This window comes from Amphibalanus amphitrite, unplaced genomic scaffold (assembly GCF_019059575.1).
Source record: "Amphibalanus amphitrite isolate SeventyFive unplaced genomic scaffold, NRLGWU_Aamphi_draft 001783F_arrow, whole genome shotgun sequence".
Taxonomy (NCBI): Eukaryota; Metazoa; Arthropoda; class Thecostraca; order Balanomorpha; family Balanidae; genus Amphibalanus; species Amphibalanus amphitrite.
The window spans coordinates 48,642-74,037 of NW_024883276.1; the positions used below are offsets into that span (position 1 = coordinate 48,642).

Below are 25,396 nucleotides of genomic sequence, written 5' to 3' on the forward strand. Positions count from 1 at the left end.
ACTTGACATCGCTCAATATTCTGTGTGTGTAGGACTGATCCAAGCATTACGTGCTCCTGCTCGAGCGAATTTTTTGTCGTGGTGCCATATTGAAGGATTTTTTAGAAAAATGGAGACACTTGGGTAACACCGCCCACTTGGGCAATTTGGTATTTAATAGCACATTGTGACACCAAACACAAGAGTGGCGCATTTCAAATAAAGAAAGAACGTTGTTGCTATGTCTTCTGTTTAGTGGATAATGCAAAATTTCGAAAAAAAATAAATTTTGAGACTTTAAGTCGTCTAGTTATATAAATGAGCACCACATTGTACAAGAGATATAATAAAATCGTTCCCACTGCATTTTATAGATATACTAAAATGCAAATGATCAGACATGATTGAGTTTTATTCACGATCGATGGCAACACAAGTCAAATTCCTAAAACCAGACGTTTCGGCCACAGGGTGCCTTCGTCAGTGGACACTAGTGATTAATTAAATTAAAAACACATAGTATCAAAAACAATCGGTATAAATCGTTCGAAGTCGACACATCGGGCACAGGTTTCGAAACCTGTGCCCGATGTGTCGACTTCGAACGATTTATACCGATTGTTTTTGATACTATGTGTTTTTAATTTAATTAATCACTAGTGTCCACTGACGAAGGCACCCTGTGGCCGAAACGTCTGGTTTTAGGAATTTGACTTGTGTTGCCATCGATCGTGAATAAAACTCAATACTAAAATGCCTCGAAATTTACGATAAGAAGAACAACTTAATAGTCCAGTAACCTGCAAATTTCGTTGCCTTCTGAGCCCGGGTGGTGTTACCCAACGGTCGGTGTCACCCCGAAAAAATGTAGACATTTACTAAATGTGGAATAATGCAATTATGAACGACACTACAAGAAAACAACTGGCTGATATGTATGTAAAATTGATGCGACAATCCAATGAAACTGAGAGATTGATCATTTGGCCAAAAAATACGTGACTAGACCCTAATAGGTTAAGGGGGTCGGTGTTCCCCCATCTTTCCCTATATTTTTCAGCTAATTTTTTTTTGGCAACCTACAATATAAAGTGGCCAGAATCCGGGGAGAGAGTAGGATTTGGGGGTAGGTAAGGTTCTGCAGGCGCCAGGCGCCATCCTAACAAAAACCTAATGGCATTGGGCCCCCCTTTCAGATGCCCCTGGATCCGCCCTTGCCCCGAACTTTATTCCCCCTCTCGACTTTTCCTGTAAAAGTAACCCTGCCTATACGCCTAGTGTGGCAACAAAAGGCAAAAATTTGTTTTGGGGGTAAATATAAGCTTTTGCCTATTGTTGCCGAACTAAATGGAAAATGTGTTACATGATGAGCCTAATCTAGGTGAGGAGCCTCGCGCGTATTGGTGTTTCGTTCGATTATCGAGAGACCGATAGCACAGTATTCGAGTTATACTCGGTTTTGTCGACAAAAGAATACCTACCACGCAGTGTGCTGAGGGCTGTACATACATACATACATTGTAGTGGTTTGTGTAGTGGGTCATCCGTAAGCATCAAAAACAGTTCAATTCATCATTCAGGATTTTAGGGATGAATCTATTCTATCTGATGCAGAAGAACGCGCTTGTCGATCGACCAAACGGTTGCCGAGGTATAGGTAAGGCTGTTAAAAGAAATAACCATACCACGTTATACATGGTATAACCATAGTTATACCACGTTGAACATGGGGTTTTGAACTGGAATAGCAGTTTTGTAGTAGCTTGAGCTGAGACTAGCACAAATCAGGAGCTTTTACGGCCCAACCACCACACTGGGCGAGGCTATTCCATTTCTCGTTCCGAAAAGGGTGTCTTGTGCAGGAATGTGGTGACTTGAAGAATGCCGAGAATGCAGCCACCTGTCGCAGAGGCCAGGCTCAGCCAGCCAGTGTGCAGTTGGCTTAGAACTACGCAATATGATTGGTCAACGCGCAATAAGTACCGCGGCGGCCTCTACCAAATAAGGAATATAATTCCCCCTATATGAAAATGTTTTTGAAATTCCTTTTGTAAATATTGATTATTTTCTTTTCTAATCTTCGTAAGCACAAAAATATAAAACCGTGGGAAAAAAAAACAATTTGATGAGAGTGGTATGTTTCCAATTTAAATGCGGCGCGGTACCGGGCTGGATCGGCTCGAGCCGCTGAGATTTCTTACTGAGATTTCTTCGTTGAACCACACATAAACTCACTCGCTCGCTACGCTCGCTCGCTCGTTAACTAGAAGGTATCCGAGAAATATTATAATTATTAGTACCTCTTTATGTACTTCATCGAAGAAGCATACCTACTATAATAAGTTCAATAATTATGCTAATTTCAACTAAACAAATGGTAAAAACCTAGTGGTTGAGATGCTACAAAATAATTGGTTGGGACTCCTTGCGAACGATGTCGGAGCTGATGAATTGGGCTCATGTGCAATTCACGCTCGCTTCGCCATCCGTTCGTCCGCCCCCCCCCCAAAAAAAACGTTCGTTTATGAATCCCGGATGGCAGTCTCTCGCATCAGTGATCCGGAGGTGACCAGTGGTGCTGCCTATAAAGGGGCCGTCGTTCCCGAGGCCCAATGCGTCAGGCATTACGTCGTTAAAGTTCTCTGGACACATGACTGATGACTTTTATTGTTGGAAGCTACTTAGTTGCGCCCTATATTTAAGGTAATTAATTATTCCAAAACCTTAGTGGGTGAATACACGTCATCACTGGACCGCAAAGTATTTCATGAAGTGTGGAGTCTTTTTGGACAAGTTCACTTCTATAAATGAGCAAATCGCATCCTTTTGAATTAAACCGTCTACATTCTAAAGATTCTTATGATTAAAATTTGAACTATAATAATTACAAAAGCATGTAAATCGCATCAGTTTCCATTTCATAAGCCGTCGGCATCTGCACAAATTCATGACAATAATCTGCAAAAATGGGCGTCAGTTTCTATAGTTTCGGTGCCCCGCTGAACATCGTTCCATTACATTTATTTATTAGTTTCATTACATTACATTACATTATTAGTTCCATTACATTACGCCCGACTGATGTCGTCATCACTCGGTCGCTGTGTTTGGTGTTGGCGCCGTGACATCGCCCACTCAGCACAGTCTGTGTTTGTTCAGCGGGGCCGTAGGGCTCACGGCCTCACTGCACTGATACAGTGGACTGGGGTGATGGCCATGAATCGTTCGAGAGCCCCGCGATATGGCCTTGAGACCGGCGGCGCCGCAACGAGGCGTTTATTGTGAGAGGGGCTTCAGTTATCGGCCGGGCTGAGTTGAGCAGAGGCGGGAGACCATCGAGATCCACTGAAGGTAAGGAAGGAGATGGGAAGCGCAGTCTCACAGCCCTGTGGTTGTGTTGCTTAGAGGAAAAATGTGCACTTAACGCTCTACTTTTGACGCAGTGTGATTGTTTCGCTGCTGATTCAAATTTTATGTTCGATAAAATATGATGAGAACCGTGCATTTCATCAAATAAACAGAATTAAAAAAAATCAATGAAATGCCTTTGAAAGCTGTTACATTGGCTCTTTCATTTATTTGACTCGCCAAAGCCAAAGCGCCAAAGCGACTAGAACTAATACGAGTTTTGTAAAACAAAACAAACACAGGTTCAAATACAATGGATATGGTGCGGTGCGCCACACATTGGGTCCCACATGGTGTGTGCTGCATTTTTATCAACTGAATTAATAGTCTCTACACAAAGCATGTCGTCCTGAGCTATCTTAGTAAGCTTATCTGTGTCAATAGAATACAGTAGATAGACGGGCCTGCCTGTTTCAAAAGCGACGCCGCAACTGCTTGCTTTAGCAAGCAGTGTTTCATGTTTTCATTTTAAAAGACAAACATATTTTATGCAGCACTTTTTCATATCATGCCTCGATCTGTCAATGTTTCCTCCCACTGCGTGAAAGGGGGCGGTAAAACGATATTCGCTGCCTCAATCCCTGCATTTTAACCGACTGTTCCCCACTCCCGTTGCAGAAATACGGTCGGTCTTCAATTGCTTGATCGCTTCAGCCTGCAGCTGCTGGATCGCTCCAGTCCGTTATTCTCATATCACCGCAAGACACCATGGAGAATGGTAGGTTAAGGTGGCTGACAGTGGCCGGAAAGTGTGTTCCAACTGATGTCCCTACACGTCAACGTTACGGGTTCATTGTAACGTCCGCATCGGCACTCAAATGATATAACCTTCATGGAAGGACACATCTACCAGCTTAATAGGCTACGATTACCCTCGTAGTATTCCGTCGTTTGGTACCGAAATATTTTCAATGTTAAAGAGTCGAAGAGTGAAGGTCGAAAAATTGACCAAATCAGCTCAGCAAAGTAATCTATTTGCTAGCCTGATTTTATGACAGCTGCACTTACACGGCTGGGTTCGGGAAAAGAGCGTGACTAGGGGTTCCCTATACGTGTATGACATCTCCTGTCATTGCATAATGGCTGACGTTTCACTACTGTGGTGGCGTAAAAGACGGCTGATGATGAAAAGACATGACAGGATCCTGTCCCGTCTGATACGGGATTGCTTCATGCAGTCCCACCCTCAACAGGATGCTCCGTCAAGTGTTCTGATTTCTCGACTTGCTTCCGACTAGTAACATGAGCCGAGTCGTTTTCAGGTGGTGAAAACACGGTGAACATCAAATATTGTTCCCTCGAGGAGGGTTCGCTGAAGGAGATTGAGGATTTAGTGACCGAAAGCTTTGCAAAGGATGAAAACACGTAAGTATCCCATCTTCATTTTTTTACAGTATGCTTGTTACAACGTACAAAATACTTTTTTTTAATGCGAAAAGTCGTTGCTATAGTTTCACTCGTGACTCATTATCAGTGTGTTTTGAGACTCGAGGCTCAAAACATGCGTAATGTACGTACGTACATACATGTGTATTGCGCGTTGTAACGTTGCATGCATCGTTAACAGTCATCGCCGCTGCATGTTGGCAGTCTGAAGCTGTGTCGGAGCTGCGAGGGCGGCCAGACGGAGGACCATCGTCCCTGGGTGAAGAAGATCATCACTTCCCACGACTGGAGTGTCTCGCGACTGGCGGTGGACGCCGCCACAGGCACGGTGGCCGGTGTCTGCCTGTGTGACATGTCCACCCTCGACCAGCCGACCCGAGCCCTCGAACCCATGGCACAGACCGACTCCGAGGCGTGTCGCCTCACCGCCGCCTTCCTTCATCAACTGGAGGGGGATTACAACCCGTTCAAGGCTCTCGGAGTCGACAAGGTCCTCTGCCTGAACATGGTGGGCGTGGATAAAAGGTGAGTGACGGGATATGTAGAGGCAATAAGTGCCCGGTAGTCACAATGTCATCCCTGAATTTCGTTCCACCTCGACCGACTCATGTTTTCATGGGTATCAGAAAAAAAGACGATGAGAAAAAGGACCCCATTCTTGCTACAAATCCGGTAAATCTGTCATTTGTGGCATTGCAGGGTGAAGAGAACTAAAGTTCGCGACTTTTCCAATAGGTGGCGGGCTGGCAGACGAGCCGTTTGCAGCGAGATCCGAGGCATTCTGTTCATAGTGGGGTAGATTTCAAGGGCTCATGATGCGCAACCGGCAACACGCATTGCATATGCTGCGCCAGCTGTAAAGGAAACGTGGGAAGCTGAAGAAAAATAGATTGCTTTGTCAATATAGTTTCTTTCTTTCTTTAGAACAAATAAAATGTCGACAGCAATTTGGTATGTATGGCTATGTTGATCTGCAGCATGGCATTTATCGAGATAGGATATTGTCAAACTTCTTAGCAGCAGAACGTTAAAACTTAGTTGATAGTTCGTTTCTTGATGGCTTCGGAATTGTTCAGCTACATCGTAAGATGCTTCGATAAAGGTACAATTACACACACACACACACACACACACACACACATACCGCATATAAACGAATTGCAGTTAGATGTATTGTATGTTCTGTGATGAATCTTATGTACGTTTTTTTGCAGGTACCGGCGACAGGGCATATCACTGGAGCTGCGACGCCAGTGCCTGGAGCTGGCCCGTCAGCAGGGCTGCCAGGCGGTCGTCAACTGCGCCACCTCACCGTTCACACGCAAGGCGCTCGTCAAGCTCGGCTTCGAGCGGGTCAAGTTCCTACCCTTCACTCAGTCGGTGCTCGCCGGTGTCGAAAAGGTCGACCTGTCGGGCTGTGGACCCGATGATGGCGGCGCGCTGATGGTTCTCCGGCTGTGAAAGTGATCTGTGATATCACTTATGAGTTATGATCACAGAAGTCATAAGTGTTACATAAGGCCCTTTTAATTTGGGATTTTAACGGAATAAAAAAGGGCTATTTCCTGTTTCGATAAATGTCTTATAGCGACCTTACCATGCATTAAGAGCATTGTTGTGGTATTTTTGTTTACTGTATGCCTGGCCTATTCAAATACATTAGCCAGAGGGGTGTGGTAATAACTGGTGTAAGCAAATTGACCACGGTCAAAAATGCATTACCAGAATGCACTTAAGCCAACATTTTGGGATGGTCTCGTTCCTAAGTCAGCTAAGAGCTTCGGTCCAGAAAATAAATTTATCGTTGGCATACAGTAAAATACATACCAAACTCGGCCGGTGATAAATTTTCAAGACCTCAGTCCTTACTGATTTTTGAACTCGGCCTTCGGCCTCGTTCAAAAAACCAGTAAGGACCTCGGTCTTGAAAATTTATTTACACCGGCCTCGTTCAGTATTATATATTACTCGTTGGATAGGGAGAGCAGTAGAGACGGGTACTGAGTGTCACGGCGGCAGAGACCATGTCCTTGCAGTCCCATGTGAGAAAACAAATCGTTTTTGTTGAGGAAGCGATGAATGCTGATGTGTGTAGGTATATTTGAAATATCAAACTAACCATGCAATCGTTAAGGCACAGTTTCTTGAAACATTTACACAAAATACAGACGAATAAATGCAGCCTCTATGCCCACTCTTGATTCCCTGAGTCGTAAACCGCCCGGCTACGGGTGCAGCTTAGGCTGAAGTTTCGCTGAAACCTGCAGCATGGTGGAGGTCTCGGAAGATAGAATCTGAATTACGCATTATCGGCCTCACTGGCTGATAGACGAAAAATTGCTGACCTTCCAGGGCATCTTCCACATCTCTATATTCGTCTTCAAAGCTTACCTGTAAAGCACGAATAGTTTGGTATTACACTTCTTTACCAAAGACACCAAAGTATGTTTGAATTAAAAACTGATGCAAGTTTTTGCGTCATATTATTATAGTAGGCTCGATGTTTCTAACTAATGTCCTGTAAAAGGACTGAATAACAAAGCTGGGATTGCAATCATCAGGGGGGGGGGGCTAGGTGTATCAGGGGGAGGGGTAGTGCTTACCATTCCTAGGGTCGGGAAACGGAGACATCGGCGCATCCGTAGAACTCCTCCTGGGGTCCGCAGCCGTCCCTTCCAGTGCCGTCCGGACAGACTCCCCAGTCGTTGCCAGCGTGGTACCGCCACTGGCAACAGGATCACACAGAGCAGCAAACGTTAAAATACATAAGCTGAATAGACTATACGCGCTGAAACGAATTGTCAAAAACTGGGCGATGCGACTTATAAAGCTACGTCGTAATGCCACGCTATTCTTCATCCAACCTGTTGGTTTATGTAGCTTTCAAGACCGGTCACTCTAATTCCCATATATGTGAACTGTTAACTTATCGACATTTCCTACAAAAGCTGACATTCCCTCGTTACTTTATGAGGACGTACCTGGAAGACGCAGTGTTCGCACTCGAGGTCCTCGGGCAGCTGCAGAGTGACGTCGAAGTCGCGCACTTCATCTGTGATGTAGTAATCAGTCGAGTTGGTGCCGGCCACCGTCAAAATGTGTCTGTAAAACAGTCAGGCGATCGTTACATGAAACGAGCAGCACCAATACGGCCCAGAAGTGACACACAGCAGGCTATCAGGCCGTCAACTAGCGATGCTTAGCACATTCAGCATACACTCCATTGTTTTCAGTCCAGTGCCTCCGTTGCCTCATGAACATCATGAATCCTGAGTCGCGTGTGTTGCATTTACAAAAGTACCTATGTCTTTCTTCATTCTGTTCTCATCTCTGGTTGATGCTATTGCATAGATGTGATCGTCTTTGTATTGTATTAATACGCATGCTTGCAAGCGAAGATGGAAGAGGAAGCGGAACATCTTACTTGTCCAGACATTCCTGCGTAGCCTCCACGTCCCCGGAGACGGGGCACATCTTGAACTGGAAGAAACCCAGGTGGTTGGCCGTGATCTGAACGGTCGCCTTGATCTCCTGTGGGATGTAACGGAGCGATATGGATGAAAAGGCGCTGGAAATTTCCAGTGAAATAGACATACATAGTGGCATAAAGCAGTCGCTAATGTGTGTCTGAATGATTGTAAGCAGTACACAAATACTTCATTGAATGGCATAGGCAAAGACATGGATAACATTGGCAGTAGAAAAGCCAATGACAAGCGAACATTGTTGCGAAGCTTTCAGCAAATAATATGTTATGCCCCATCGCTGAACAAATGCTGAATCGTTCCTTCTTTCAACGTCCCCTTTTTCGAGTTATCAGAAGACAGTTTGATATCGCTTTTTGCGATCCAGTGGTATATCACCCTCACCTGACCGACAGCGTAGTTGCGGACGATGATGCCCTTGTAGTAGGGTCCTCCGATCTCGTGAGTACGTGGCTGGGGCTCATCGTACGCGTCTCCGCAGATACCGCACTTGCCGCCCTGGGTATCGTATTGGTGCTGCCAGAAGAGAAAAGAGGGCGACCTTTAGATGTCATCAAACTCTACATGCAATATCTAAGCCAAAGAAAGTTTGACTGTCAACCGTTTTATAGCTGTTCAAAGCATGAGTCGTAAGATGTGAGTGAATTAGGGGCCTTGCGAACGGGGGTGGGAGTCATAACTCATAACCCACTAATTACATACCGGTTTGTCATTTCCATACGGCAGCTGTATGTAAAAGGATGTACATTTTTTGGGGTCGGGCCTCCTAATCCTAAAGCCATGGCGGAGAGCCTGGAGTAAATGACCTTACTTGCCAAAGAGGCACTCTGTTTCCGTCCCTTTCCCAACAGCCCTGTGTTTATACCCCAATTTGGTTTCTCCTCATGCACGAGTCTGAGATGTCGCTGAGCCGGTGGCGTCTCGATTGTGTGCAGTGTGATTACCTATCTCATCCTCCACCTTCATTGACACACCGATAAGCACTGAATGGCAGTCAGCAACAGCTTCACGGGGTGCGGACTGTGGATATAGAATGTCTATTGTCTAACATCCGGGCAATTGACAAATTATACATACAGAGACAGACGTCTCAAAGCCAGGCTGTGTGACTGATGAGTCTTTTTTTTACTACAAATGTGTTCCGATTGGTCTACATGTATGTACAGGGTGGGGCAGCATAATCGGGAATAAATATCAAACGGGATTATTTGGTCATGAATTTAAAAATATAGCTCCAAGCACTATTTTAACAACATCCCATCAATCGGTCACCTTTTACCTATCCCTCATCCTATTTGACCGCCCTTCGCGTCGATGACCTTCTCAAGGCGGGTCCAAAAGCACGCGCATGCACGTGCAACCTCCTGCTTGTCCATGATCGCCCATCAGCTTCGTACCTTGCACTGAAGACCGTTTTTACTGATGATAAGTTGTTCATTAAACTTCTACCAAAAAACGCTCCATATAAAGAATTTGGTCGGATTTAAATCGGCGGAGTTGAAGGACCAGAAGTTTTTGGTTCATCTCAGGTGGAGGTGCCCTACACAATAACATGTCGTCCTCACTGCAGTACCAGCACGGACAGAGTCCTCGTAAGACGTGATCTGGACCGTCAGTGATCCTCTCTTCCGACGACTCCACGTGAGTCTGCCAGAGTGTGGATGTATTTACCAGAGGTGCTCGTTTTATCCGGGCTCGATGAAGTAGGGTGCACCACGTGCACCTCCCTTGAAGACCACCCATAGGTCCATCACCTCAACAGGATGTTTACTTTGCATGACCGCTGCAATATTCTCGATACAATCCCCTATATGGCATGCCATTCTTTTTTATCGTATTCCAGTCGGTGATAAGATTTTTGGTCGCTGAAGTTTTGAACATTGTTTCTTTTTAACATGCTCAAGAGCTTCTTCCTTATATTCAAGTGAGTCATCTGTATGTCCTCTGCTAAGAGTTATTTTACGACGATTACGTTAACTTTTTGTCCTAAGTATCCCCACACAATCCTTATCGTCCGTGATAACACGTTGATCTGTCCAGCAACCTTTACGTGGAATGGCATTGTTTTAAACAAAATGTTCTTGTTTTACTCGTTTAACATTAGTGTCTATGGGCGCGCGCAAAGCACTTGGAGCACCGTCGAACTATTTTGCTGCTCTTTTCCAGGAAGTTGCATGCTCATGGATGTAGTCATGTCAGATGATGCACAACTTTTGGGCGTTTCATTGCCATGATATAATTTATCAAAATAATGCCATGCCTACTCATGACCAGAGCCCAAAAAGCATTCCCGATTATGCTGCCCCATCCTGTATGTATGCGTAATGTATGACTCAAGTGCCTTTGTGATTGAGGATCTTGAATGAATGAGGCGGTTATGTGACTGAGGATCTGTCCTAAGTATGTGGCTCAGGCGCCTGTTGTATGATTGGAGCATCTGAATGGTGCAGACACCTGAATGAGGTCTGTGTGACTGATGACGCACTCACGCTCTTTCCACCGCAAAAGAGCTGGTTGTCGTTGTAGTCGGGTGGAGTGTCGTATCCGACTCGCCACATGGTGGCACGGCACGGAGGGTTCATCAGACGGCCGTGACCGGACACCTGCACCGCCTGTATCAGGGAGAGTGGTGTCAGAGGGCACGGAGGGTTTATCAGACGGCCGTGACTGGACACCTGCACCGCCTGTATCAGGGAGAGCGGTGTCAGAGGGCACGGAGGGTTTATCAGCCGGCCGTGACCGGACACCTGCACCGCCTGTATCAGGGAGAGTGGTGTCAGAGGGCACGGAGGGTTTATCAGCCGGCCGTGACCCGACACCTGCACCGCCTGTATCAGGGAGAGTGGTGTCAGAGGGTACGGAGGCACAGACGGACGGAGGTGCAGGTATAGACGCAGACACACGGACACACACACGTGTGCAGCCGGCGCCGCACGGGATGGCGTCGTCGGTAGGATTGGGATACACAGCTAATGACACCCAGGCACATATCACATGGACAAGCATGCACACTAATGCACAGGTTAATGAAACATGGGCACGCGAATGTGTCTTTAAACAGAAACACAGAGATGCGACAATTCATTCACAGTCTGTTTTACATATTTGCTGCAAGTACCAGAAAAAAATTAGACATAGCTTTCGCTGATGTCGCTACCTAGTTATCTAAAAAAGCTTTGTTGTTTATGTTTTTGTGTACAACAGCTATGCTGCGACGTAAACAATATCATTGATTGTATCAATGGTTTAATGGAGCTGACTTACCATATACGCGGACACCAAAAGAAGGACAGCGATTGACTTCATCTGGAATGAGCAGCATTATTAGAAGTGTCTAGATGAAAGAGAACACAGCGAGCAACACAAACGCGGGTGCTTCTCGATCTCACTCCGCAACGGTCCCATTTCTTACATCACATATTTCATGACGCCTGCCAAGCCCGTTGCACAGCTGAATATTAACTAAAAAACAGGACTCTTAATTTACCTTTATATAGATGTCCCATCAAAAATAAGAGGAAACTTGTGGATTTAAGAGAGTCGAAATGCATCGGTTGACAAAGATCTGTGATCGAATATACCCAAATTTTGCTAATTTGTCATTTTATTCAGATTATATTGAGGATTCGGTCAATCAAATATGAAACTTGTGGATCATCAAAACTACTTCTCAAACAAAGGGGTGCTTGGAGTTTGTGTTAGTGACCTTATCCTTGTTGATAGGTATTAAAAATGTAGTCCCCAAGAAAACGTCTCAGACAATTTGAACACAACAGACAATACCACATATTCCAAGCAAGCTTCTTCACACAGGTCATTCGAAACCGGCAAAATATCCATCTTTATGATAATGATCAGTTTTGATGGTTTGTCTTCATAACATTGTAAAGAGATTTCATCACCGCAATGAGATTCAATGTTTTGAATTGTCTGCAATAGACTACAGGAAGTAGCTCAAATAGACATTAGGCAACTAAAATTATTTTCGAGGGTAATTTGCTCAACCAAGTGATGACCATAAGGAGCTGCTGAAGTGTTTTCAATGCCTAATGAGTCCCTGGGCACAGGCAATTATGACGTTTGTATCAAACACCAAACTTCGGTATTACCAACGATTCGATGCTACAATTACTAGTCAGAGAAATGTCAGCTTACATAATCATAACATTCCATACGGCACTTATAAGAATGCCGTCGCGTGGTTTTAGCAGAAAGTTTGTTTCTTACGATATTTTCGCTTGGTAACGATACATAAGTCGTTTACAGTATCGGTGTACTCACATTGGATTAGTGAAGACCTCGTTGATCCAAAACGGGTTTCTCGAGCCCACCTTCTTCAGCCTGTCACACGGTGTATAACGGAACTAAGCGGACGCACTCGGCGTTCGATATAATATCCACCGCACGTATCCGGATCGCCACGTAGTCAGGTGGCCAGTTCTCATCGGATATTGGTCCGCACCAATATACATATCGGAGAATTCCGATAAAAATTCAGATGACGCATGTGCTCCGGTGATTCTAGCCAGCGTTCCCTTGTAAGGTTTTCCTTGTAAGGTTTTCAGCCACAGTTGTTGTCAATTTCGACATCAAGCCTGAAGTCATTTCAGGACTCATATTGCGGAGACGTTTATTGCTTGTGGAGGTGGTACACTGAAAACAAATCGACCCAGTGAGGGCATGTTCTGTACTGGTAACGCATCAGTCATGTATTAATCGCACCCAAAACACAATAAGGCTGAGTATTTTCACGCTTGGCGGGACCTTCGACACGTTTGATAACACATAAAACAGAATGACACACTTTTATCGTGCCAAGCACGCTGGACGAATGTAATGCATCAGTGTATCGAAATCATTTGTTGTCGGATATGGTAGACGTGTACCCTTACACAAATACGCCGTGCCATCCACCAGTGAGCGACCTCTGAACCTTAACTTCAGATGAGGATAATAGAGGGCGTTTTTCGAGCACCGACTTTTATGCTGGGTTTTGTAAAAAATTGCCAAAGTGTTTTGAGAAAGGTCAAAATGCCGAGGGAGTCGATACATGATAAATTATCAGAGCTGGGCAAGTGCGTTCCTTTAGTGCGTTCCTGCGTTCTTCCGTACGTACGCACCGCCCTTTTTAGGAACGCAAGAACGCAGGAACGCAAAGTTTTTTCAAAGGAACGCAAGTAAGAGGAACGCACCACCCGAAATTTTGAAGCGTTCCTGCGTTCTTGCGGAACCACCCGAAAAATTATATTGCTGCCAATGACCTCTGTGTCAAATGTTTGAATCTCGAGTACGTGTGTTTGCCGGTAGAGGCGCCAGTTGTCGGTCGAATCGAGGAAGGCTTGCTTAGATTTAGTGGTGATGTTTACTATTCGATTCGGTTTCAGGCATTAAATGTGTAAAAATTTTAGTGGTGATGTTTACTATTCGATTCAGTTTCAGGCATTAAATGTGTAAAGTAAATATGATAACTTTTACTAAGATACATCTTTTAACTTAACTATTGTTTTTTAAGCAGGTCGTATTTTTGTTGAAAACCCTACGGATGATATTGGTAAAACGTATTTCAGATATTCGATTCGGAAAAGAGATGTCGAGGAGTTGCTTTTTGGCCCCACGTCGCCATTCTGGGTATTCTGTGATCGATTCGCCCCGTGTTTGGTTGGGCCCGCGCCGCGTGGTTCGGCGGTATTTTTGAGGGAGGAACGCAGGAACGCAGGAACGCTAACGCACCGAACGAAAAAAAAAATGAGGAACGCTATTCCAGGAACGCACTAACCGCGGCCGGAGGAACGCAGGAACGCTAACGCACTACCGAAAATCGAGGAACGCGCCCAGCTCTGTAAATTATCTAAAGCAATATGCGCTGATTACATCAAGTGCAAGCTGAAGCATAGCAAATTAACGTCTGCTTGGAGGAAGAAACTCCTCGGTCTATATACCTAGGATATATTTGAAAAAATCGGTGGCTGAAAAATTTATCCCGGCTGTCTGAAACGCCTGGACAACTGCATTACACAGTAGTCCACCAATCGGGGGCATCGTCAGTTGGTGCTCTGAATGAGCTGCCTGCGTGACATGTTCACATTTCGGCCCTGAAGCGGAACCGTTCCGGTCCAGCGGCCGACTGGGCGCAGTGCCAGGTCATGTATGGGTCGGCGGCCTCGTATGGGTCGGCCGGCCGGGTGTTCAGCCCTGACCGCACCCGAGCGCCCGATTCCTTCCACTCGGGGCCCGGCTTTGGCAGTCAGCCTGTCCAGTCAAAGCCCAAGCCCCTTCAACTGCGCCCCGGCAACAAACTGCATAGTCACCACGTGTTTCCTTCTTTCACTTGCGATTTGTGTTAATTTTAGTAACACATTCACAGTGTATTAACCCTCGCATGTGTAGGGGGGTCGGATGGACCCCCCCATGGTTTTTCGCGAATAACTCGCGTAAAAAGCGGCCGATTGCGACGAAACTTTCAGTACCCTCACATTGATCAATTTTACACCTACCCTGAAAATTTCATGACCCTGACCCAAATGACCTTTGACCTGTGACCTCTTTTCCGAGACCATGTTCGGCCGGAATCGCGATTCTGCGTATGTCGGCTCGCATTAGCCGCGCGTTTGCAAGCTTTTCGTGGTTTCAAACGTTCAAACATGTGATTTGATGTTGCTTCCATGCATTAGGGTGAGTGTCAAGGTCACCTGAAGGTCAGGTCAGGTCATTGACCTTTGGTGACCTCGGATGACCTCGGTTCACTTTTTCGAGCTGTACATGTTTCTAGGCTAGTTTTTGGAGGTGAATTCGAATTTAGCAACCATTTGAACATTTACGAAGTAGTTTTGGTGCCTTCGTAACATGTTACGAAGCTGTCCGAGGCGGTTGACACCTATTACGAATACCCGTCACAACCTCTACCGGTTGACATGACCTGACCTGACCCGACCTGGTCTAAATGCTTAAAGACATCATCTGTGATCAAAACTAACACGATATTCGTGATCAGCTCCCCGAAAAACCCCTCAGCAGCCACACTTTACGACTTTCTAACAGGTCCCGATTTTCCCGACTTTGGGTCATTGACCTGACCTGGAAGGTCAACCAATGACCTAGGACCTTAAAATTGGGTATCATCGGCTTCCTCTCGTCACGGGCAACACGCTCGTTTTTTCCGCGAAGCTCTAGCTCGATCAGGGGCCAAACGGCAAGGGGGGGGGGGTCCAACCGACCCCCCCCCTACACATTAGAAGCTGGCAAACGCCGCACACATGCGAGGGTTAAACATTGAGTAACACATTTACCTTGTATTCTGCAAATGTATTCACACAGGCCTCATGTGTTGAGGACACAATGATATTGTGTTTAGGACACAACACGACTGGGTTAACACATTTGTAAATTGACACGTCTGCGACGGGTCAAAAAATGCATGATGCAGGTTACACAAGAAAGCCTAGTTAACACACTCTTCTTGTGCGTTTTTAGTCGTTTTTTTTGTGTCATTTTGTTTTCAGTGTATTCACTTGATGTGATTTTATTCAAATACATATTAGCATGTGATACAGTCTGCTCGTTTAATCAACACCTTGTTTGAGCGGAGAGGATATGAGGCACCAAATGAGTTAGAAGTCACTTTACTTCCCGACCCGTTCAGCACAGAAGCACACTTCCTTCACTGTATGACTTCTTACAAGCACATGCTTATGTAATTTTCCCGACATTTCTGAATGCATCTTTCTTTAACCCTCGCCGGCCGAGGGGGGGGGGGGGGCGAGTGCCGCCGCCCCCCCCCCTCCCATAGGGTTTTTCGCGATAGCTCCGAACACGCTGGCGATAAAGAGCTGAAACTGGGATACCTGACCTTTGATTCAAGCCGGATCTTTTGACACCAACCGCATTTTCGGGTCAGGTCAGGTCACTGACCTATGACGTCATAAGTGAACCTCTGCACGGTCTTCAGATGTCGCAACTTCGCAACGCCCTCACTGCCAGAGGAGCTTTCACAGGGAACTGAAACTTGCAGGATCTAGTATCCATTACGAGATTAACAACTTGCATATCTCGGATTTTTCCTTAAGGTCATATAAGGTCAGGTCATTTTCGTGACCTCACCATTACAAGTCAATGGGGAAAAATGAAAACTGCTATTCTGGCACCGGGAACGATCTCCAACTATCTCAAGCACATATAATCGTGATTTGATGCACTCCTTGCAAAGTAAGATGCGTCACTTTTGCAATGCTGACCTTGCGTGACGTCATTTATGACGTCATCAAGGTCATATGAGGTTTTCGTCAATAACTCCCGATCGAATTGAGCTAGAGAGTCGAGAAAGACATCAATGGACTCAGAAAGACCTGCCAAATCGAACGATATGCGACATGACCTCTTTCGACCAACTTCGTGACCTGGGGGCGCTGACCTGACCGTGACCTGAGGTCAACACCCTAAGTTGACCTGACCCAAACAAAAAGTATATCTTTCGACGCTCCTGAGCGAGGCGAACACGATGCTGCCAAAATCACGGCTCTGCGGCCGTTTTTTGCGAAGTTATTCACCAAAAACTGAACCGTACCTTGGGGCACTTGACCTGACCTCAGAGGTCACCGGTTGACCTAAGACCTTAAAATCGGGTAGGTACCAATCTCTGCGTCTCGTAACGGCGCACACGCTCGTTTTTTCCGCGACGCGCTAGCTCCACCAGGGGCGACACGGCGAGGGGAGGGAGGTCGTACCCCCCCCCCCCCCTCGGCCGGCGCGTATATGTAGAAAACCAGTAGGTCTGGCGAGGGTTAAGAGACAATTTCAAAAACAGGCTTTTCTCGTTAAAACACAAACGAGGACTGTTCAGTTTAATTAAAAACAATATCAAATTCTTATCTGTATTCAATGTAAACGCGTTTCGATTATTTTTTATCAATACATTGATACAATTCAGATACAGGGTGACACAAAAAAAACGGTCATCACCAAATTTCGAATAACTTCGGAAGTTTTATTCAGATCATCACCAAACTTCGGCCACTTCAGGTCACACCTATGTAGCATACATCCACCAAGTTTCAAGTCTTCACTACGAATACTTTTAGTACAGTGTGTGTTTTACTGACGCTCCACAATGTGCTCCAGGTGAGCGCCACGGCACTGCAGGGCGTAGGCACACTTGCAGCCGGCGGGCAAAGTTGTCGATAACCCGATGGCTGTGCACTTTACAGAGTGCAATGGCCTCTGGAGACAGTGCTCAGGGGTGTGCTACCCCTGAAACGTTATTCTTATCGGGTTATCGGCAACTTTGCCCGCCGGATGCAAGTGTGCCTACGCCCTGCAGCGCCGGGGCGCTCACCTGGAGCACATTGTGGAGCGTCCGTAAAACACACACTGTACTAAAAGTATTGGTAGTGAAGACTTGAAACTTGGTGGATGTCTGCTACATAGGTGTGACCTAAAGTCGCCGAAGTTTGGTGATGGTCTGAATAAAACTTCCGAAGTTATTCGAATTTTGGTGATGACCGCTTTTTTTGTGTCACCCTGTATAATGAACACACACGATTCTGCAGCACAGGGCTCGATTTCTGCATTGTCATCGACATCACAGACGGCATCCTTAAAGAGCCCATTGTAGCTGAAATTAAAAGAAATGAAGGCCGTAACACTCGGTCTTAGAAAGCTCCCGCCTATATCTCTCGTCTCATCCAATCGAGCTGCAACATCAACAGAAAATACAGTCATCAATGCCTAGCTCAATAGCTCTCATTAGCAAAATTACAAGCTGTGAAAGCGAAAAAAGCAACAATCGAAACATCGACGCGCGTTTTCTTGAGCCCCATCAAAACTCAGTTTCACATTTCCTTAACTCGCAAATACAGTATCCGGTAGCATCCAGTACATTTAAAGCTAAAATACATTCATTCCGCTACGACTAACTAGTACGATAAGCTAGACCCGAGAGGCATCTATGTATCTCACTCCAGATGATCTCTAAAGCTCCCTTGAAGTCACTTTTATAGCCGGCGAACCATCAGAGCGGCTCCATCGTCGGGTCCACAGCCCGACAGGTCGACCTTCTCAACACCAGCGAGCACTGACTGGGTGAACGACACGAACTTCACCCGCTCAAAGCCGAGCTTGGTGAGAGCCTTGCGTGTGAACGGTGAGATAGCGACGTCGACAACAGCTTGGCAGCCTTGCTGACGACCCAGCTCAAGGCACTGACGTCTGAGTTCAAGTGATATGCCCTGACGGCGATACCTGAAAGTTTACAGTAAGATCTCTCAGAAAAGCACATGTGTCGCGTGAGTTAGTCATAACATTTAAACTCCAAAACTATAAATATGCGGCAAATACACATACCCAAGCAATGCGTTTTAGTGCAATGTCTAATATAGTAACAAAATACTTTAGAGACTCTATGTAGACTCTGAGGTAACGAGCTCGAAATACAGCCTCACTCGCTACTCACCTCTCGTCCACGGCCACCATACTCAAATAGAGAGCCTTGTCTACTCCCAGAGCCTTGAGCACATCGTAATCACCCTCTATCTGGTGAAGGTAATTAGTAAGGAGGCGGCACGCCTCGGTGTCGTATTGCATCAGGGGTTCGAGAGACCGGGTCGGCTGGTCAGCTGTGAATATGTCACACAGGCAGACGCCGGCCACCGCGCCCGTGGCGGCGTCCACCGCCACTCGCGAGACTCTCCAGTCGTGTGTGCTGATGACCTCCTTCACCCAGGGACGATGGTCCTCCGGCTGGCCGCCCTCGCAGTTCCGGCACAGCACCAGACTGGCAACACGCAACGGGGTCGGCTGGTATTATTAGACTGACAATTAAGGGATGTCTTGCTTCACTACAGAGCCTAAAATTGATGCATTGCATTATATTGTTTTGTATTGCACATTCAAGAGCGACACACATTCTCTATTTGCGTGGCGATTACTGCTCATGCTTGTAATCTACATGATGTAAGTACTAGAGATGTCAATCGGATACCAACTATTTGGTATACCGATACCAAACCGATACCAACTTGGTATTTGGTATTTCAATCGTAATGAGTTTGGTAATTGGTATTTTGTTGGTATCATAAGCCCTCACTAATGTATAAGAGGCTAATAAATCGGTAAAAAGTTGGTATTTCCCTCAGTTTCCCAAGTTGGTTTGGTTTCGGTATTTTCCCGTGATTTTGGTTGGTATTTGGTTTGGTATCGGTTTCCGATTTTCCGTAATTGACATCACTAGTAAGTACATGTCAAGAAAAAGTGAAACACTCACAAGCTTGCATCCTTCGCAAACCCATGTGTCAGTAAGTCTTCGATTTCTTTCACCGGGGCGTCCCCGAGAGAACAATACTTAATCTTCGCTGTGCTGTCTCCGCCTGTAAACTCAGAGGGTCAGTCTCGGGCGCCGTGCAAACCTGATCGGTCGTCAACGGGGACTGGCCAGTGGTCAGTGATCAGTGGTAAGTGGGCACTGGTCAGTGGTCAGTGGTCACTGGTCACTGGTCAATGGTCAGTGGCCAGTGGTCAGTGGTCAGTGGTCAGTGGTCAGTGGTCAGTGGTCTCAGTGGTCACTGGTCGCTGGTCAGTGGTCAGCGTTCACCGGTTAGTGGCTAGTGGTCAATGGTCAGTGGTCAGCCAACAGGTGGCACAGGTGCCGCTGCGCGTGCCATCGCACGTAACTCTGGGTTTCTTCCCAATTAGATATATGATGGGGCTACCGCACGCCGTTTGCATTTGGATAGTCAAATTCATAGTTTTTGAGTTCGTAGAGCGCCACAACCCCTTTCCTCAACGGTGAGCATGGGGTCCAAAGTGCAGGGTCTAGAACAGTCCTACAGGCCTGGGAAGATTTGAACGGCATTCGATAGCCTCATCAGATATGAACTTGTGAAAACATTCAGTTGCCATGAAGCACTAACATTGCGACGGATGCCTACTTATTGGTAAACATTAAACATATTTTGTTAAAAATTGACCTATGGATAAAAAACTGGTAATAACGCTGACGTTTATGGATATTATTTGGTTTTTGTTTAGCTTATCCCCCGTCACTTACCGTTCTCCATGGTATTTCAGTTGTACAGCAAGTACAGGACGAAACGAAGTAGATGGTGCAGATCAAAGCAACGCAGATATTGCAAATGAATTTATTTATCCTCCGGATATTCTACTGGAACCTGCAAAAGAAAGCAATGGCCATGAGAAGTATAACACAATGCACAAGCTAAGCAACGTGATAGCGTGATCTCATCGCATTGTTGCCGTCATATTACCTCGATTTCCCCATCTTTCAGACTCTCCGAGCCACTTGAACTTGGCAAAGCATGTTAGTACAATCGTAAATGGATCACAACTTGGCAAAGCATGTTAGTACAATCGTAAATGGATCACAAGGAATCACATGCCATTCGGCGTACCCATCCAGGTTATACTGCATAGTGCATACGACCTGCGCCATGTTCAGTCTGGCTTGATGTTTATCTGACCCCGTGTCAAGAGGTCATAGCTTACATTCGACAGCACTTGGACGTGTAATGTACATCTATTTATAGTGATTGGATGAAGTGTTTATCCAAGAATAACTAAGATGGTACATGCTCGAAAGTAAACGCTCGACTACATTAGGTATCTGACCCATAGTACTATAGCGAATGTTAACATACCCGTTGCCCAGTACCGACCACATGGCCATGCGCTGTGACGTTTAAACTGTACCGGCACGTTGCACCCGAAGTGATGAGTGCTGATGGGTGTGCCGGTACAAAGAGATCTGTTTACAAGATGTGCCAGCGCCAGTGTCGTACCAAGGCACCCCACTCGCTGGCTAAGAAGGCCTTATCTGACGAAATCACCTACCGAAGTTCATCGGTAGCTTTAGGTGCAGAAAGTCACTGGCGAATCAAGAAAAGTGACTTGAGATGCTGTGGGGTGGTGGCCTTGGAATTTTCCCTAAAAAAGTTCTCCTTTTGTTTTCGCTCCCTTTCATTATGCCCTGCGGTGCAGTTTATGACAAGCGTTTCCCAGTAAAAGCGTTTAAAAATTTTGTGTAACATATTGCACAGAATGTTTGTTTTAGGAGCGGATGGAGATGCATACCTAAGCATAATCCAAATCAATACCAACTTCGAGATCGTTTCTGTGGTACATCCAGTTCTGACTAAAATGCAATCCTGACTACATACATAATTTTACGACATATTAGAGCATATTAAATTAACCCTCGCCCGTAAACGGTGTTTTGCCACCTTCGCCCATGCAGGGGGGGGGGGGGGTTGGTGCGACCCCCCCTGGCGTTTGAAAACGGAGCGTCGTAGAGCTTAGCGGAAAAGACCAACGGATTGCTCTCAACGAGATCTCGCGATTGGTGATATATTTTTTTGTCCTAGGTCAACATTTAACCTATTTATGACCGGCCAAAGGTCATATTTTCGGAAAAATCTAACTTTTTCAGATTTCCGCGCCGATTGCGGCAAAACGGTAAGAGATATCGACTTGAAACCTTCACTATCGTGATCATTGATCAATTCTCTATCGTTTGGTGTGTATTTTGATGTCATAGCTCTAAAAATGATGCGTTGGGAGCATCGGAAGGCTGCAAGGTCATTTGTGCATTGGGTCACGTCAGGCGTGTGATGTCACTGACCTGACCCTGACCCAAAATGAACTACAAGAAACAACCGACGATGCCTGAAATGGATAGCAAATTCGAATTCAGGGCATCAAAATACCCCGAAAAGGCATACAAGTGCAAGAAGTCATTACAGGTCAACCGAGGTCACTGACCTTACCTTGACCTTTAGTAACCTTCAAAATGTCAACGGACATTGTGCCAATGTCAAATCAGCCAATTGTGATTCTAAAACAATCCATCAGTGTGTCAGGTCAGTCGGCATTTATACCAATGTGAAGCAATCTCCAATTTAGCGTAAATCTGGCCGGAGGTTGTTCCTCTTATGACGTCATAACTCCGTGACCTGACATGACCTTGACAAAAAAATACCAAAAGTTGCGCAAAGGATGCCCCATAGCCATAGGGTACTGAAAATTTGAGCAGGCTATCTGAAACGGTTCGGCGTGTAGCTAAGAAAAACCTCAGGGGGGGGGGGTTGCACCACCCCCCCCCCCTACATGGGCGAGGGTTAAGTCTCATAAAGTTTAATTTGCTTTTCACTTTCTTTAATTTGCATTTTAATTTGCATGAGAGTTGTTTAAAACCATGTATATATGATATTATGTACAGTGTACACTCATTTCACTTGATAGCAGCGATTAGGCCTTAAATTTTCGTTTATGGTGGCTTCTCTGCATTTGACGCTATAAGCACAAATCAAACAAACATTTCACTTATTAATCCTTAGCTTACAAAATGTTTCGGGATCGCCGAAGCAACGAAGCATCAAACGATTGAAGTTTGAAGTGACAAAACCATATTTGACAGTTTTAGCAGAGATTTTGTACTTACATAATACAGAAATATTTCATAGGAGATATTGATTATGCTTTTAAGGAATTTATTTACTGATGGAGTTAAGTGCTTGTGCGAGGAACATTGTAATAGTTATTTGAAAATATATAAGCATGACCTTTCCTCGATATTGAATAAAAAAAGTGCCGAAAAATGTACTTTATTGACAGAAAATATGTGATATTTCGGCCACTGGCCTTTGTCGAACATATATAATCAAGATAAACAATAGTTTCGTTTCGCCGCATCGCGTTCCAACCAGGTCCAACTGCCTCTACAAAATTACGTACATCAGTTCGTGACAAAATCGATATCGTACCACTGTAACAAAGTATTATAATTCCGTTGAAAGGTGAAAACTCTATCTATGAGAACACAGGTTTAGATACACCTACCGGCCAATAACAATACCTATAATCAGGTTTAGATACCTTCATAAAGCTAGAAAATCATGACAAAGGCTTTAGACCGAAAGAAAGTAAGGACAGTTTAAGACGAAATTATCCTAACATCTGTGAAGACCGCGTGTGGAAGGTGAGTCTATACAAATCAAATGAAAACAAGCACATCAATAAACAATCCAAATCACTAATACATATCTCAAAGCAGTTCGCACAACACATATAAACACATGTACAATGTACATACATATAATTTCACAGGATAGGCCATGACGAGTCGTTACTGTTTAGACGTGGGCGGTGGTTCCTGATCATCAAAGACTCGGCTATTTTTCGATCCGGGTGGTCCTTAGACCTGTACATGACTTTCACAGTGAGAGGTACTTTGCCATCTACTGAAATATTAGAGTGGGAGGCCTGGAAATGCTCTCCCATGGGAGTATCTGGAGTTCTATTTTTGAGGTCACGTACATGCTCGTTGAAGCGCAGTCGCAGGGGGCGCTTCGTTTCACCTATGTACACACAGTCATGTCCATCCTGGCGACAAAGTTCACATCTAATTTCATATACAACATTTTTCTGTGTACAATCCCCCACGAACCCAGTTGAACATGTGTGGCATCTCCTACCCCCCGGACAGACTGGCTTCGACATAGCGGATCGTACTAGTTTGTTTTTTATTTTTTCCTTGTTTTGCCACGCCACCCGTATGTCTAAGTCTGATCTTTTGACCTTACTTTTAATCTTGCACAGCAGCTCCTCGTCTATGTATGGTAGACAAAGGAACCCGTCAAACTGCGCTCGGCGCTGATGCCCATCAGCTGAAGGTCTTCTCTGTGCTCTCGCCTCTCGCAGAAGCCTTCGTAGAATGTGATTAGGGTACCCATTTTTTGACAGAAGTGTCCATACTTTTCGTATACTTTCCAGTCCTCTGTTTTTTTCGGCGGTAGATGAGTTCCGAATCGCCCGTTGAAATTGACTCCTAGCCATGTTATATTTTGTCACGGTGGGATGCGCTGAATGAGACTCTTGATTATATATGTTCGACAAAGGCCAGTGGCCGAAATATCACATATTTTCTGTCAATAAAGTACATTTTTCGGCACTTTTTTTATTCAATATCGAGGAAAGGTCATGCTTATATATTTTCGAATTTATTTACTCTTCACCTACATGTACGTACAAGCGTAAATAATTAGCCTATAGTTCTTACTGTCCAAGTTAAAGAACATAAAAATGGCTTATTATCATAACTCTCAGAAATAAGGGATCACAATTTCCATTCCAACTTAAATATGGAAACCAAACATAGACCCAGTTCTGGGCTAACTGATCGATTTATGCTCTGAGGCCATTATTCTATGAAAATCTTGGATCTACGGGACATTTTTCAATGCCTGGTGGTAATGTTTGTGCTAGATTATAAGAAGTACATACCTGCTGTAACAATGATATTTTTCGTTTGTTTCACACAAAGAAGCTTGCATGGATAAAAATGGGTTGCTAAAGTGTCTTACGGAATGACGCATTAAAAGCAAACATAGAATAATCATGAACAAAGTATTTTCATCGACTCTATTTAATATTCCAGCGACAATTTTAACAGAAGCATTTCAACGTTAATTTCTTTAAAAAAAAAACTCATGTAAACCACAAAATTTATAGAAATTTATAATAAAGACAAAGTGACGCAATGTCATAAGAATTTAGAGAAATGCACTGATCTCCTCTTAACAGGACCACGAGCCCCATGAGATCGAGTTCCACTCACAACTTACCCTCAGTGGACCCACGGAGTACTGACTCTTCTCAACAGCGTCTCGCCGATATCTGAAGCCGCCCTTGCAAACAACCATGTGTATACATCTGCACGTCACACATGCTGCTCTTTCCAAGGCCATGTTGACTTTGTTGAGGCCCTTGAACGACTGGCACCGATACAGGGCATTTCGCTGGGTCGACGATAGGTGCTTCGAAATCGACGCCTAAAATAGGTACATAACGGGTGGTCAGTATGAAACTGGACAAAATTTGATTAAGCATAGCATCTCCAATTATAGACAGATTTTAATTATTTTTGGCAGGTGAATACTTCCAGTTATTATATATTACCAGCTCAGATTTCAACTTTCTGCTATTAACTAGAAGAAAACAATGCGCCGGTATGTCAGCAAGCGTTCTAGGACCTGTTCGCGCAAGTTTGTGAAAATAACACAAATCACAAAAATGCTTCCATTATGCGTCACATTACGCCATAGGGTGTAACCAGATCTTAAGAAAATGTGATCATC

The 25,396-nt window shown here is 45.0% G+C and overlaps 3 protein-coding genes across 4 annotated transcripts; 1 reads left to right on the forward strand and 2 right to left on the reverse strand.

The window, feature by feature from the left end:
• The first annotated feature begins 3,134 nt into the window (after positions 1-3,134).
• On the forward strand, positions 3,135-6,445 carry LOC122375151. Its single transcript, XM_043354359.1, has 5 exons — positions 3,135-3,330; positions 4,006-4,105; positions 4,650-4,752; positions 4,978-5,298; positions 5,988-6,445. Exons 2-5 carry the CDS (start codon positions 4,096-4,098, stop codon positions 6,232-6,234), a joined length of 681 nt encoding a protein of 226 aa, XP_043210294.1. The 5' UTR covers positions 3,135-3,330; positions 4,006-4,095; the 3' UTR covers positions 6,235-6,445.
• Positions 6,446-6,853: 408 nt separating this feature from the next.
• On the reverse strand, positions 6,854-12,640 carry LOC122375152. Of its 2 annotated transcripts, XM_043354361.1 has the most exons (9): positions 12,540-12,640; positions 11,523-11,564; positions 10,748-10,870; positions 8,643-8,774; positions 8,198-8,304; positions 7,755-7,875; positions 7,382-7,498; positions 7,251-7,255; positions 6,854-7,159 (listed from the first exon to the last, which is right to left on the reverse strand). In XM_043354361.1, exons 2-7 carry the CDS (start codon positions 11,562-11,564, stop codon positions 7,382-7,384), a joined length of 642 nt encoding a protein of 213 aa, XP_043210296.1. In that variant the 5' UTR covers positions 12,540-12,640; the 3' UTR covers positions 6,854-7,159; positions 7,251-7,255. The 2 variants fall into 2 exon arrangements, with proteins under 2 accessions (XP_043210296.1, XP_043210295.1); XM_043354360.1 differs by lacking the exon at positions 7,251-7,255 and having other exon boundaries at positions 6,854-7,164; positions 7,377-7,498.
• Positions 12,641-17,701: 5,061 nt separating this feature from the next.
• Positions 17,702-24,960, reverse strand: LOC122375147 (arylalkylamine N-acetyltransferase-like 2). Its single transcript, XM_043354354.1, has 5 exons — positions 24,884-24,960; positions 20,296-20,416; positions 19,513-19,615; positions 18,703-19,023; positions 17,702-18,491 (listed from the first exon to the last, which is right to left on the reverse strand). Exons 2-5 carry the CDS (start codon positions 20,303-20,305, stop codon positions 18,245-18,247), a joined length of 681 nt encoding a protein of 226 aa, XP_043210289.1. The 5' UTR covers positions 20,306-20,416; positions 24,884-24,960; the 3' UTR covers positions 17,702-18,244.
• Between the last annotated feature and the right edge of the window lie 436 nt (positions 24,961-25,396).